General features: G+C 48.3%; 1 protein-coding gene across 1 annotated transcript; it reads right to left on the reverse strand.

Moving 5' to 3' along the window:
* Positions 1–4,854: 4,854 nt before the first annotated feature.
* On the reverse strand, positions 4,855–14,922 carry elovl5 (ELOVL fatty acid elongase 5). Its single transcript, XM_023829118.2, has 8 exons — positions 14,784–14,922; positions 11,866–11,930; positions 10,582–10,769; positions 7,218–7,295; positions 6,719–6,890; positions 6,103–6,227; positions 5,405–5,539; positions 4,855–5,129 (listed from the first exon to the last, which is right to left on the reverse strand). Exons 2-8 carry the CDS (start codon positions 11,921–11,923, stop codon positions 5,001–5,003), a joined length of 885 nt encoding a protein of 294 aa, XP_023684886.1. The 5' UTR covers positions 11,924–11,930; positions 14,784–14,922; the 3' UTR covers positions 4,855–5,000.
* Between the last annotated feature and the right edge of the window lie 1,267 nt (positions 14,923–16,189).

Below are 16,189 nucleotides of genomic sequence, written 5' to 3' on the forward strand. Positions count from 1 at the left end.
CCTTTTGCCTTAATTCTTTGTGGCACAGATTCAACAAGGTGCTTGAAACATTCCTCAAAGACTTTGGCTCATGTTGACTTGATACCATCACACAGTTGCTGCAGATGTGTCGGCTGCACCTTCATGATGTGAATCTCCCGTTACACCACATCCCATAGAAGCTCTGCTGGATTGGGATCTGGTGACTGTGGAGGGCATTTGAGTACAGTGAACTCACTGTCAAGAAACCAGTCTGAGGTGATATGGTGCATTATGCTGCTGGAAGTAGCAATTAGAAGCTGGGTACACTGTGGTCATAAAGGGAGGGACACGGTCAGTAACAATGCTCAGATGGGCTGTGGCATTTACACGATGCTCAATGGGCACAAAGGGGCCCAAAGTGTGCCAAGAAAATATCCCCCTCACCATTACACCACCAGCAGCCGCCTAGATTGTTGATACAAGGCAGGATGGATCCATGCTTTAATGCTTTTTATGCCAAATTCTGACCCGATCATCTGAATGTCGCAGCAGAAATCGAGACTCATCTGACCAGGCAACGTTTTTCCAATCTTCCATTGTCCGATTCTAGTGAGCCTGTGCCCACTGCAGCCGCGGTTTCCTGTTCTTAGCTGACAGGGATGCCTGTGCCCACTGCAGCCGCGGTTTCCTCTTCTTAGCGGACAGGGGTGCCTGTGCCCACTGCAGCCGCGGTTTCCTCCTCTTAGCTGACAGGGATGCCTGTGCCCACTGCAGCCGCGGTTTCCTCCTCTTAGCTGACAGGGATGCCTGTGCCCACTGCAGCCGCGGTTTCCTCTTCTTAGCTGACAGGGATGCCTGTGCCCACTGCAGCCGCGGTTTCCTCTTCTTAGCGGACAGGGGTGCCTGTGCCCACTGCAGCCGCGGCTTCCCGTTCTTAGCTGACAGGGGTGCCTGTGCCCACTGCAGCCGCGGTTTCCTCTTCTTAGCGGACAGGGGTGCCTGTGCCCACTGCAGCCGCGGCTTCCCGTTCTTAGCTGACAGGGGTGCCTGTGCCCACTGCAGCCGCGGTTTCCTCTTCTTAGCGGACAGGGGTGCCTGTGCCCACTGCAGCCGCGGCTTCCCGTTCTTAGCTGACAGGGGTGCCTGTGCCCACTGCAGCCGCGGTTTCCTCTTCTTAGCGGACAGGGGTGCCTGTGCCCACTGCAGCCGCGGCTTCCCGTTCTTAGCTGACAGGGGTGCCTGTGCCCACTGCAGCCGCGGTTTCCTCTTCTTAGCGGACAGGGGTGCCTGTGCCCACTGCAGCCGCGGCTTCCCGTTCTTAGCTGACAGGGGTGCCTGTGCCCACTGCAGCCGCGGCTTCCCGTTCTTAGCTGACAGGGGTGCCTGTGCCCACTGCAGCCGCGGCTTCCCGTTCTTAGCTGACAGGGGTGCCTGTGCCCACTGCAGCCGCGGCTTCCCGTTCTTAGCTGACAGGGGTGCCTGTGCCCACTGCAGCCGCGGCTTCCCGTTCTTAGCTGACAGGGGTGCCTGTGCCCACTGCAGCCGCGGCTTCCTCTTCTTAGCTGACAGGGGTGCCTGTGCCCACTGCAGCCGCGGCTTCCTCTTCTTAGCTGACAGGGGTGCCTGTGCCCACTGCAGCCGCGGTTTCCTCTTCTTAGCTGACAGCGGTGCCTGTGCCCACTGCAGCCGGGGTTTCCTCTTCTTAGCTGACAGGGGTGCCTGTGCCCACTGCAGCCGGGGTTTCCTCTTCTTAGCTGACAGCGGTGCCTGTGCCCACTGCAGCCGGGGTTTCCTCTTCTTAGCTGACAGCGGTGCCTGTGCCCACTGCAGCCGCGGTTTCCTCTTCTTAGCTGACAGCGGTGCCTGTGCCCACTGCAGCCGGGGTTTCCTCTTCTTAGCTGACAGCGGTGCCTGTGCCCACTGCAGCCGCGGTTTCCTCTTCTTAGCTGACAGCGGTGCCTGTGCCCACTGCAGCCGCGGTTTCCTCTTCTTAGCGGACAGGGGAGCCTGTGCCCACTGCAGCCGCGGTTTCCTGTTCTTAGCTGACAGGGGTGCCTGTGCCCACTGCAGCCGCGGTTTCGTCTTCTTAGCGGACAGGGGTGCCTGTGCCCACTGCAGCCGCGGTTTCCTCTTCTTAGCGGACAGGGGTGCCTGTGCCCACTGCAGCCGCGGTTTCCTCTTCTTAGCGGACAGGGGTGCCTGTGCCCACTGCAGCCGCGGTTTCCTCTTCTTAGCGGACAGGGGTGCCTGTGCCCACTGCAGCCGCGGTTTCCTCTTCTTAGCGGACAGGGGAGCCTGTGCCCACTGCAGCCGCGGTTTCCTCTTCTTAGCGGACAGGGGAGCCTGTGCCCACTGCAGCCGCGGTTTCCTCTTCTTAGCTGACAGGGGGCGGCTCAAGGTTTTCTGCTGCTGCAGCCCATCTGATACAAGGTCCAACATGTTGTGCATTCAGAGATGTTCCTCTGCAAACCTTGGTTGTAACGAGTGGTTATCTGAGTTACTGTTGTCTTTCTATCTGCTTGAACCAGTCTGGCCATTCTTCTCTGACCCCTACCATCAACAAGGCATTTCCACCCAGAGAACCCCCCCTCACTGGATGTTTCTTTTCCTTTCCAGCCCACTCTGTAAACCCTAGAGATGGTTGTGCGTGAAAATCCCAGTAGATCAGCAGTTTCTGGAATACTCATACCAGCCCAGCTGGCCACATTCAAAGTCACTTAAATTACTTTTTCTTCCCCATGCTAGCGTTTGATATGAACATTAACTCCTGAGTTGTATCTTATTAAAACAGGCTGAGCATGATTTTATATATTGTGATGCTGATATATGATTGGCTGATTAGATATTTGCTTCAGAGATCAGCTGAACTGGTATACCTAATAACAAGGAAGGAAAGTGAATGTAAAACAGCAGTGAGATAGGCTTGTTTTAATAAGAAAAAAGCAGTGAGGTAGGCCTGTTTTCATGATGGAAAAAATAGCAGTGAGGTAGGCCTGTTTTAATAAAAAAAACAGCAGTGAGGTAGGCCTGTTTTAATAAGAAAAAAGCAGTGAGGTAGGCCTGTTTTCATGACAAAAAAAACAGCAGTGAGGTAGGCCTGTTTTAATTAAAAAAAACAGCAGTGAGGTAGTCCTGTTTTAATAAAAAAAAAAAACAGCAGTGAGGTAGGCCTGTTTTAATTTAAAAAACAGCAGTGAGGCAGGCCTGTTTTAATAAAAAAAAACAGCAATGAGGTAGGCCTCCTTTAATGATGGAAAAAAAACCTTACAGATGGATGACACTGAGTAAAGAATGGCTTTATGAGAACACCAGATTTAGTGCCAGCTATTACCAACACAAAATACCCTGGGGGTAACTTATGATATGACAATTAATGTGGAGAGCTCGTTATGAACACTGTATAATTGCAGAGAGCACACAAAGGCAGCAGAGGTTAGAGAGGCACAGTCATCAAGTGTTTATTGAAAAATCCCAGCATGGGCTTTGTGGTCACCCTTTCACGCTTAACGTTGTAGGAAATATCTACGGCCCACAGTCACGGTGTGCAGCTGGCATATAACAAAACAAAGGGAAAATCAAATGCTAAAAGTGATACATGGCGTCTCTAACAATTAACAGCAGTCAGGTGACACAGCTATTAGTAATGTGCATGAATAAAATGACGTCATGTGAACATTCATAGCGACCGTAGTTAGTACAGAAATTCAGCAGGCTCGCCGTCAGCTTGTATCCACCTCTTCATTTCCCTTTAATGAAGGTACATTAACAAGTATACAAATTAGCATTTAAGTTCATATCTAATTCTATGTTAAGCATTTGTAGAGCAATCTAAATATGCAATTTGTTTTTGCAGGACTTTGTATGGTCAGTCTGTGGTCCTCATTAAGAAACCTTACATCTTCTATTGTTTTGCAAAATAGACATATTTTAATTTGGAATATTCTGGTGATCGCACAGGTTTTTACAAATGCGATTTACTCCCTTTGTTGAATTTACGGGGATAACATAAATAAATAACAAGGGCAAACCAGGGAATATTGCATTTTTCTAAAATTAGTTTAAAGTTGCATGTATCACATTAAGATCAGTTTGCTCAAGTTTGCTATCACTGGTTGGCCAAATTATGTTTAGTACTCACTCATTAAAAAACAGAAACAAATTTAATACAACTAATGTTATACTACAAATAAAATTTTAAATCCTGACACCTAAGAAAGCATATGACCTTCCTGAATTTCACTTTAACATTTACATTCCATCTTTTGTAAACATTCACGAAGAATCAATTCTTGTTAAGTCAAGAAGTAATAAATTAAGTCAATGAATTAAAATCTGCCTTTTTTGGTAGCCTGTAGAATAACACAGGAGGTGAGGTGTTTCTGACGTCGGGTGGTGACAGGTTTGCTGGGAGAAGGTGTTCCTGTGACGATGCGTTAGACGATACACCTGCTTCTCAGACCCATGACCAGTAGCACAGGCAACAGTGAGATGCGTGGTCTTTAGCATAAGAAAGCCAGGTTTGGTGGAATCATTACTGTGCATCCTTTAAGAAAACATTACTTCCATTTATTGAAAAATTTTTCAGCAGCTCAGTCTGAGATCAGTAAAGCTCATTCAGCCATATAACGTGTTTCACTAGTAGGAACTTGTGGATAAGACATTGTATGCTGGTGCATGTTAAAAATGACTTTGTTTGTGTGGTTTTGCACTCGTACATACGAGCGTGACCGGCCAAATAATGCACAGTGAGACCACGATGAAACACGTCTGAAAGTGCGCACTCCGTCCTACCACAGATATGCCAAATTAAAGTCTGACGGACTGTCATTTTTTTTGTTCTTAAGTTTGTTCTCTCTTAACCACAATGAGCATAAATTCAATATGAATAATAAAAATGGTTGTTATGTGCACAACTTCTACAGGATTCTCTAACATTAGAATGGCTGTCGCTCTTTGTCTAGTGTGAATACGATATGCTCTTCTAGCCGAACGCGCCGATATGTGGTGACGAGTGACCCTAGGCGGTGGGCACAGGGTCCTCAGTCCGCTCGCGGTTTCCTGTGCTTCACACTGTCCGATGACGCCATGCCGTTCGAGTGCCCGTTCACGGGGGACGCCATGCCGTTCTGATACTCTTTTCTTTGAGAAGGATCCTGCTTCTTGTAGGTCTGGGGAAAAAGAGATGATGTCATGTCGGATTTTGTATTATTTTTTAATGTCATTTTTCTTTTTCTAGGTTTTTCTAAATGTAGCATTGCTGTGCACCATTTAAGTGCTCGGTCAACAAATCTACATTACCCATGGGGCAATGGTTGTTACGCATTTCCATTTCCATTCTGCAGTAATGGCTGATCAGACACATCCAAACTATTAAAACAGCAAAACACAGCTCACAGATTGGGAGCGCACAAATGTAAAACATATGAATTACGTAGGAGTTTACCTTCACATAAAAGTTCAGGAAAAGGATAATGAGGGTGACCATGTAGGATATCTGGAAGTAGAGCCAGCCATTCGGGAAGCCACAGGGCCAAACCACAGCACACGTCGTCTGAATGACAGTCAGAACGAACTGGATCTGTAATTGAGAGAAACAGGAAGGCATCACATGTCACACCCTATCATTTCATACTTTAGGTTTAATGCTCCTAAAAACATTATCGCCCTGGATGCCTCCCTCTACACTGACAAGGTAGCAGCATAATGATGTATGTGGAGAGTGCTTTGGTAAATAAGTGAGCATCACCTGTCCGAAACAGGTGAAGCTGATGGGCCAGGTGGCCGCATCGCGCCCCAGAAAACGGCTGTATCTGCGTATTGTGTGAGGTGCGTGTGCAGCACAGAGCGACCTTGAGGAAAGGCGGCTCGTTTATCATCTGCTTTGACATTAAGCACCGGGCTTGGAGACATCGCTCTGAAGTGGTGCTTCATTTAAGGCAGCCTTTGTGCTACTAACAGGGCAGAAAATCATCTATGTGCTTCATTTGGGCTTAGAACCAGCTAGCGGCTCTGAAACTGTCCTCCTGAAACACCTCTGGTTGTGATTTCCCTCCTTAAATGTCACACACACACGCACATGTCCAGACTCACAGCCTTTAAGTACACCATGCCACGCCCCCCCCCCCCGCTTCCTGCACTCACGAGCTGCCCCTGCGTGATGTACTTCTTCCACCACAGGTAGGGCCGCATGGAGGGAATGGCGGACAGGCCGTAGTAGGAGTACATCAGCACGTGGATGAAGCTGTTCAGACAGGCGCCGAAGTATGCTGTGCAACCAAACACATCACTGTCATTTTTAGCCCCGATGGTAGTTAATCCCAACATGGTGATTCAGCACCATTCCAGGTATTTCTGGCTAAATGTAAAGCCCCAGATCCCTTAACGACACAGCAGTATCTAATGATATGCAGAAACTCGATCTCACAAAGCATTACAATGGATATAGGGGGGAGATCACATTGAATGGGACACTGTTAACCTTAAAGGTTCAAATGCATGCAGGACACAGGGCCAGTCAACAAATTAGGTGACATAGGAAGCTACTTAGGGTGGCATCTTCTGTGGGGGAGTTGACTTGGTTTCAGACAGGGGGCGGCAGCGGTAAAGCTCGCCTAGGGTGCCACACAGGCTTTGACTGGCATTGTGGACAATGGGGCATAAGCAGTGGAATCAATGTTTCTGGAATGGGGACTTTCAGCCATACTGTCCATCTCTGGCTACTACGGAGGACGATGAGGTCAGACAGCGTTTTACTCACAGTGTCCACAGGGCACCCAGTTCATAACAAACCACCAGATGTTGAGCATGGTGGCGTGATGGAACACGTGCAGGAACGTGATCTGGTGGTTGTTCTTCCTCAGGATGAAGAAGAATGTGTCCATGAATTCAATCAGCTTGGAGAAATAGTACCACCACAGGACGTTTATGATCTGCAGCGACAAACGGGGAAGACCGCAGGGCTCAGAACCATGGATCTGGATGTTTGGAGAAAGCCTAGAAAAACTATGCAGGAGAATGCAGTGTGTTTCTACTGTGCCCCGCAGTCCCTGAAAAACAACAGCATGTCGCATGCAGAGAAGAAACGCCCCCATGTGGCCTGACCATGCAGTGACCTTGATGGTAGTGTCAGACACACTGCCAGTGAAATCCGAGCATCTCTGCTCGATCACGACAAACAGGAGCAGTAAAATCGTCCATAAGGACCCAGTGGCGGCCATGATTAGCCCTGCGCGTCGGCCTCGGTGACCCCGTCGTACCTTGTCGTCGGCACTCCCACCGCTGCGGGTGTCCTGGCAGAAGAAGCTGTACCCCCCTTGCAGGACACCTGTGACAAGCTGCACGAAGAAGCCACTGGTTAGGCAGTGTACATGTGCCCAGTGGGTACATCCCTGCACACAGCCGCACACCCTTCATCACACATACACACGCACTGTTATATACGTGTCTGGGGGGGCACAAGCGGTTCTGCAGAGACACCGACTCAGCTGAATAAAACGATGGGGGAATTACCTTAAATGAGTCTATTGACACTTGCAGTTTCACAGGGAGACAGGAACAGGGTGATATTTGTACAGCCCCTGATATGATGCTGACTCCATTAAGGACATTAAATACATTTAAAAGCACGAGCACTGAAACTGTGGGTATTGAAGCCGCACCAAGCATCAGTTGTGATCAATTACGGTTCTGCCGAGAACACCAGCGATTTTATGCGTGGCTCGGAGACTATCACAGACGGTAAGACCTTTGTGTGAGGGAGTTCCATGGTTCTTTGGGATTTAAGCGTCAGGGAGAGAAGGCACGAGAAAGCGCTGAGTGCCATCAGACTTGCCGCTCCACATGCACGCCTACGGCGCGGTCCCCTGCTCGCTCGTCAGCGATCTGCGCCGCTTATCGCCCTTCCACAAACACGCCACTTATCGCACAACAATCCGGGCTTGTCGTCGCTCTTTGTTCATTGTCTCACAGCTGTGCATCGTGGCCCAAGTGCTGCGCCTCAGTGGATGCCTTGTGCATCTTTCCTTCAGATGTCCACGGAAGGGGGTCTGCCCCGTCTCAGTCTGTAAACCGGCCAGCCGTGATTCACCCGGCGTGACACGCCACGGCCAATCTGCAGGCGATTCTGTGAACCCCTCCAAGGTCACATCGCCTAAATGCTTCAGTTTTTATTCAGTACTTGAATTCCTTGGAGTCCCCAGAAATCGGCGGCTCTTACAGTGGGAGGTACGAACGGCAGCAGCAGCCAAACGGCTCTGTGTGACCTAAAGACTTCCTGGACTGCTGATCTCCTCATTCCACATTCTTCCTGGATTATTACTCAACTAAGGGAGGCAGGGAAAACTTCTGCAGCTGTTTGTGAGTCAATGTGAAAGCAATTCCTGCAAGGAGGAACATGCCAATGACTGAGAACCTCTTCTGAAGAGCATAAACATTACAGTAACTAATATTCCAGACTATCTACTTTTGAGAACATGAACAGAGCTGGACATTTCTGAAGCTTTAATGCCGGATTTATTGCGATTAAACGCCCTCTTCCTTTGATCACACACCGGCCTGTAGGTACCTGAACCGACGGCCATGTCTGTATCCGCTAGGCGTTCTCCCTCTTGCAAAGCCAATGGTGCCCGTTTCATCATGCCTGCTCCTACAACCAGGGGACCACATGACCTCCCCAGCTTTGCCCTGAGTCGTGACGGATGATTCCGGTCCAGCCCGATGTCCTTGAAAGGGTTCCTCTCACTGAGGTACGCCAGCTAAAATGCACGACCACTGCTGAGGAGTTCTGCTCAAATACCAGAGATAAAGACGCACAATCACCCACTCGAATGATGAATGACACACTCAATCCCTGGCCCTGCTCTGCCATAGCCCAGACCTGTGCCTCAGCTGCTGTGAATTATGGGATATGGCACATGAATATTCAGATTTCAGTGGCCATTCTGGAACATTAGGTTAAGGAATATCTAGAGAGTTAATGGTCTGATGCAAGAAGAAGAGAGTGCGGCATGACATCACTGCTCCACGCATAAAAGCACATTCCCTGCAGTGCCCAAGGGAATGAAGGAGTCACTGCGGTCTGGTGTCTGTACTGTACTTTTCTTTGCCTCATATGCTACAATCTTGTGTGTTAGCTGATAAAATATACTCAGATATGTTGATTTAATATTTGTCTCCACATACTTTTACCCTTGTTACAATACATTATTGGCCCTCAGTAAATTAGCAGAGACTCTTTAGTGTTCGTTATGTTTGTAATTATGCATTAATTATTACTATGTAAATGTCAAGCAAGGCAGTGGCTGGTCTGTGCAGGTACTGCAGAGCACCTTAATTACCCCTTTATGCCAATACGGTCTTCCAGAAAAGCCGTGTCCTTCACCTGCTCTGGAATCTGACCAGCAGACAGCACCTTCGATCAAAATCAGGCGACAGGATCAAGCGGACTTCTGTGGAGTCTATTCAAAACGCCATGACGCAATGCGGAATGAAGACAAGGTGTGTGTGTGTGTCCATGCGTGTGTATGCTTGTCCTACCTAGACAGGGAAAGACATAACCTTTAATCGCAGAGGTGTGCCACAGCAGTCTGTTAATGTGTGTGCGAGCCAGCGGGGATGGGGGCGGAGCCTAACGGCAGACGCTGTCAGCACAGGAGCCATGAGACGTCAGCTGACAAAGCACTGATTTTCCAAACTGTCGACTGCTGGGGTGGGGGTGGGGGTGGGGGGGCACAGGATGGGTACCTACCAGAAGCCGTGGGACATGTGCTTTTGGGGGGGTTGTTACTGAGATATTCCAGCAGCCTAATGAATGAACTTCTGCGTCTGATTACCTGCACAGATTCATGGTTCCCTAGATATGTACAGAGAAGAGGTCTGCGGAAATGCTCAGCACTGGAACAGTAATCACACAAACTGGAACATTCCAGAGTATTCAGTGACAGGGAGCCAGTGAAGGTGATTTAATTGTCCTTCATACCCACGAGGCTGCCCAAGTTTTATACAAATATTCAGTTGCATTAATGTTACGTTTATGTTAGATAAATCTGAAGGTCACAGAGTTCTAGGGCAACCAAAGTGACTGACTTGTTCAGCGGACTGTAACACAAACTGCAGGATGATTTTGGATCAGTTGGGCACCACAGTAAAACAAACAAACAAACAAACATAACCTGGATCCTTCTCAACAAACAGCTGGAGAATTACCTCTACCGACCAGAGCTCCTTCTGATTACACAGACACAGAGAGACATGCACATACTTGCTCATATCATAACTGTGGAAACATCTCTCCTGTTTATAATGTCTGTGTTAATCACCAGCGTTAGCAGCAGCCAACCTTTATGCTTCTGCACCCGCAGCTCACTGGTGATACAGATGGTGCGACCTTTGGCTGTGTCCCGTATCGACGCGAATCATATGCAGATGACAGGCCTCTGAGCCTTGGGCCTCATCCACAGTCACGCAGATGCCCTCAATCTCTGCGTCCGACCGAGTGCCGGCTCCTGACGATGACCTTGGACCAGCCCATCCATCTGTCAGCTCGTAATATAATCTCCAGACAAACCCTCACCCACAGCGCGACTGCCCTCGGCGTGACCACCCAGACGGGCCCCCTCCCACCTCGTAGAACATGTAGAAGGACAGCAGGGTGAGGCCCAGGTTGTAGGCCACCATCACCCCACGGTAGGACAGTGGCTGCCGGTTCTTCATGTATCTCGGGCCGGTCCACACGATGAGAAGGTAGAGAAGCGTCAGCGAGAAGGTGGGGATGTAATGGTCCAGAAGCAGCCATCCTCGAACCCGTGGATCTGTAAAGAGGTGTGAGGAGCATTAGCTGACCACAGCGGGCATGAACATAATACAGCAGCAGGACACACATTCACCGGGGGACATGATGGAGGACATAGCACACCATGTTCCGAGGCAAACACCCAGAGGAACTCAGCATGAAACAGCACGGCGCTTACACTGCTTACAGTGTCAGAGAACATACAGTGTGCTGCCTTAGAGCGTTCAGCACGGCGCTTACACTGCTTACAGTGCCAGAGAACATACAGTGTGCTGCCTTAGAGCGTTCCGCACGGCGCTTACACTGCTTACAGTGCCAGAGAACATACAGTGTGCTGCCTTAGAGCGTTCAGCACGGCGCTTACACTGCTTACAGTGCCAGAGAACATACAGTGTGCTGCCTTAGAGCGTTCCGCACGGCGCTTACACTGCTTACAGTGCCAGAGAACATACAGTGTGCTGCCTTAGAGCGTTCAGCACGGTGCTTACACTGCTTACAGTGCCAGAGAAAATACAGTGTGCTGCCTTAGAGCGTTCAGCACGGCGTTTACACTGCTTACAGTGCCAGAGAACATACAGTGTGCTGCCGTAGAGCTTTCAGCATGGCGCTTACACTGCTTACAGTGCCAGAGGACATACAGTGTGCTGCCGTAGAGCGCTCAGCGTGGTGCTTACACTGCTTACAGTGTCAGAGAACATACACGCAGAGAGCTGGTCATCAACGGAACTGCCAGTCCTGCCTGATGACAGTGGTTAGTAGTTAAATACCACCAAGATCTAACAGCAGGACACTCAAAGGTCTTCAGCTGTGAAGATTCTCTCTGCTCCTCTGAACAATAAAGAACATGTTGCCCCGCTGCAGTTTGACAGTCTCGTTCAGATTCACAAATAAGAACTGAAATCAGATGCATGTTTCCAAGACAACTAAATTGCTGAACAAAACAGATTTTATAACAATGAAAGGGACCACACCTAGCAAAAGCCTTCGAATGGATCTTTACGGGACAGTTATGTCACTGTTGGCTTCAGCTTGAGTTTCATTCTTTGCGCTCACTTCAAATCACATGATGTTGTGTATGTGCCATAGTTCAGGCTGATCTTCTCCCAGTGACTTACCTCTGGGACCCATCCATGAATCGATGTACAAGTTTAGCTTGTGGTTAAACGACTCCATTTCCAACCTGGTGGAAAAAAGAAACTTCCATTAGAGGTTTCTAAGAACAAGACCTCTTTCAAAAAAACTCACCCCAATCAATAATCAACCCCAAACTAGATGGGTTTATAACCTCAGCACAGTGCCGCTTTCAGCTTTCAAGGACGTAGAAATAGGAACAAGAAATGAACTAACTAGAAATAAGCAAACCCCTGGGAGACATTTTAAGATTTGTTAAAATATTGGAAAACTCTTTGTTTTGCAGTAATAGTTTACAAATTCGAGTAAGAGACATCTAGCAGAAGTACTGCAGTTGTGGGCCAGACAAGACAGGCCTGGACTCTGAAGAAGTCAACCATTAGCTAAGTAAAGCAGATCATTATAAAATGAGGCAGAAGATATAATCAGATAAGCTGAGCCCCTGCCCACTCATCCAGACTCTCCTCAGTGCACCCAGTGTCCTAAAAACTCGCACTAAACGATGTCACGATTTCGTAATTCACAGCCGAGGCAGACTGTTCCCATTAAACCGCATGCCGGTTACTAATTTACACCAGAGAGCCGGCCAGCAGCTTTAGCGTACACCCACTGACAGGAAAAGGTGAAAATAAAAGGAGAGATATAAGATATTGCCCTCAAATGATAATAAACAGCATTTTTAACATGGGGGCGGGGTGTGCTGATCGTTCTGTCCAGGCACCATCCTGTCCCATGCTGCCGTCCGGGTGACGGCCACAGCGCATCGTGACAGATGGCCTTTCTGAGTCCCCTGGACATGGGAGTCGGGAGACCGCTGCGACACCGGAGTCACACACGGCACATGCCAGACCTTAACAAACAGCTTCAAATATTACCTATCGTCGCATTTGTTCTGCTGTTGTATTTAACTACTAGTCTATCTCTTGATCTACTGACGAAAGCTAATACTGATAACACATCGCGATCTGCCCAAAAGTAAAGCACAAAAAATAACCAAGAAAGCGGCACCAGCAACATTTCACTGCAGATAGTAGCCTACAACATTTGATAATGAACAGTGCTGTACAAATGGAATGTACTATTAATTACACGAGCGAGTCGCTGTAGTACACGGAGTCTGGGAGCATTAAAACGGCGCTGCCGTCCGACGAAAATGACACACAGCCTTGCCCTTCACTTTCTCTTTTAACACATCCATGAGTCCCAAGTAAACTAATACAACTTTACGGCATTTACAAAATGGCACACACGTTTTAATTCTACACAAAATCAGTAGGCTACTTCATTAATGGGGCTGCCCAACTTTTATGCAAATATTGAGTTGCATTAATATGTCATCAGATAAGTCTGGGGGTCACGGAGTTCTGGAACGTCTAAAGTAAATGCCATATTAATTGCAGGACGATTTCAGCTACTGACTAGTTATTTACTGCGCTGACACACCATGACAATGGTCATATCTTTCTAAATGACAGCAAATAATAGAGAAGTCTCTTTTTGTCGTCTAAGTAATTCAGTAGGCAGGGCAGCAGACCGGCATGGCATCTGACTATGCGACTGTAATACACATTCTTGGCTTATTGATGCCATCATTTGGCATCTTAGATTAAAGATTGAAAAGCATAAAGAGCCGCGTCCGCCCCGCGATGACCTGCCAAACTGCACTAAAACAGAAGAACAAATCCCCGGCCGTCACACGGTTCATAATAAGCAGAGTCCGTACAAAACTCCATCCCTTTGTATGTCGAGCCAAACTGACCTTGTTTTCTGTGCAAGTTTCCCCTTTACCGTTGCGATATCTCTCTGTTTCTAGTGCCCCTTGTGCCGGACTTCTGGACATCCGTTCACTTCAGAGGAAAAGTACAGCGACCAGGGAACAATAAGGCCAATAATGTGCCTGTCAACCGCACTGCTTTAAACGTCGGAGCGATCAGGCATACAGTACAAAGCACACCGACTTAAAGCCTCATCCGTACGCAACACAGATACTCCGCCAGCTTTCTGCATAAGCGGGAGCGGCCAGCAAAGCGGGACCCGCCGCTACCTCGCTAGCAGGTCCACTTCTAAGGGGGACTGAACATTTCAGCCGCATTTAACAAAATGCACATATACCTTGAGTTATCCGGGAAATCTTAGAGAAAACGAGTGCGGAGGGCGGAGACCCGTCTTGGCGTCCGTTTTCCGAGCTTTTCCTTGGGAAGGAAAGCTGTCGCCCCTTTACTCCGGCTTTACCCTGTGATGATGCCTCTCCAGCGGGGAAATGAGTCGCGGAAAGCGGCCGCCGCTATTAAATATATCAGCCCTGGCACTGCGCCCTGGAGCAGCGCACACACCTACCCACAGATCCCTCATTTAATACTGTATTTCTCAGCTTTTCTGCAAAGAGACGCAATGCCAAACCCCCAGCGCTTCCCGTAGCCAGCCTTGAGATGCGGGGCTGAGCCCAAGAGCCATTTTTGGGGGGCGAATTTCACGACGCCTCAGTAACTTACCTCTTCTCGCGTGTATGTGTATGTCTAAGTGCAGGTACTCATTATATACACTTATAAATACAGAGATATATAGAGACATACATGTATACATAAATATGTAGATATAAATGTTTCTGGCTCTCCTTTTGAAACTTCTGCTATTGTATCTATGTGCTTCTAATATCTATTTAATTTAACATCAGCTACTATTTAGTTTTAAAACAGAGACAGACATAGCGGATTACCCGTGCATACTCCCTATAGCCTACGCCGTGTTGCTTTCTAAGATGACAGTAAAAGTTTCATCCCAGACTGGGATCGCACCTCCCAGCCCCTAGTCCTAGCTACATTTTCCGTTCATTATTTTACATTTGAAGCCAATGTTGTACATTTAGCGGTTCTCTATTTCGGTTGCGATCGTTACAAAGTACCTTTGCGATGCCGCTGAACTTCACCCTTGCCGGCTTGGATCTGATGTCAGGCGTTACACTGTAGACTGAAACCCCCCCCCCCCTGCCGCCTGATCGCACTGTGTCACCCCATTGATGGGGCGTGTGCACAGACCAATCACGGCGCCGCGCCGCGCCGCCGGTGCTGGGTGTGGACGCGCGGCCCCCGGGGCGCCCAGCCCGTGTCCCGTGCTGCTCTGTATCGCTTTTGCTGCAGTTAAAATCTGGGACGCGACAAATGTTAGCACTGGATTTTCGGCTACGCATGTAGTTTTATATTTGTGATACGACCGATAGGGGAAAAGTCACTAAAGCGACGTAAGCCTATATTTAACATTAGCGGAGTTTACGGTGATTGCTGATTTCTAAATCTTAGAGATTACAAATGAGCTTTCTGATGTACGAACCCGAGTGCTTACTGTACACGGGTAGGCCTATATGTATGGGAAACACTGTAATATTAAAAATGCAATTTCCAAGTAGCTAATTAAGTGTGTACAAGAGATCTACTATCAACAGCTTTAGAGAATGTGAGAAATGACAACGTTAGTCAGCTCCTGCATGGTCAGCTGAGAATATTTCGATAACATGAAGCTTTATTTGGTGACTTTCTACTTGGGGCACGGAATCGGCGGAATTGAAATTCTCCTTTAAACGAAATCAAATCACCTTTAAGCAGCTTCACTGCAAGTGTTTATTGTGTTTTCCTTCTGGCTTGGCGGTAGTGGAGCATCAGAGCTGCTGAGTCACCGGACCTTTTTACCGAAGCCCTGCACTTGCTTCTGTATGGAGCTGGCTGTGCTTGCAAAGCAATTGATTGTAAATTTGTTACGAAATGCACCGTGAAAAGTGGCACTTAACCTGTTAATCGGCTCTCTCAGTGTAGCGATGTTATAAATTTTCCCTAATGGCCAGGCAAGCCGTTAGCTGTCTGCTTGCATGTACTAATGAACAAGTTAAAATGACAGCAGCATAGAGAACCAAGAATAGCACTAATGTGTGTGCGCTTCACGTGTCCACGTCCCGCAGGACTATAGGCACCACACGGGGTCGTTTGGGTCACACAGCCTTCCAAAACATCTCTACCGTCTGCAGGCTGCCAACTTCGCTGAGCTGGCAGGCGTGAGATTTTCCATTCGAAACAAGTCTGCGCAAGCATTTGCATGTATGAGACACTTTAATTTCCTCGTAAATAGTATGTAGGATTTGCAAACTACCCCAAGGCCTTTGGTGTAGCTAATATTAGGTTTCTGAGGTGAACGTGACATGACAGCACGAGAAAACCCGGCTCTGTCACTGCAGCGTACCTGTTACTCATGGCTTAAAACACAGATACATTGTGCTTTCAGGGAAAAAGCTGTTTGCCTTGAAAGTGGTTTCCGAATCAA

The sequence above is a fragment of the Paramormyrops kingsleyae genome, chromosome 3 (genome assembly GCF_048594095.1).
Source record: "Paramormyrops kingsleyae isolate MSU_618 chromosome 3, PKINGS_0.4, whole genome shotgun sequence".
Classification (NCBI taxonomy): Eukaryota; Metazoa; Chordata; class Actinopteri; order Osteoglossiformes; family Mormyridae; genus Paramormyrops; species Paramormyrops kingsleyae.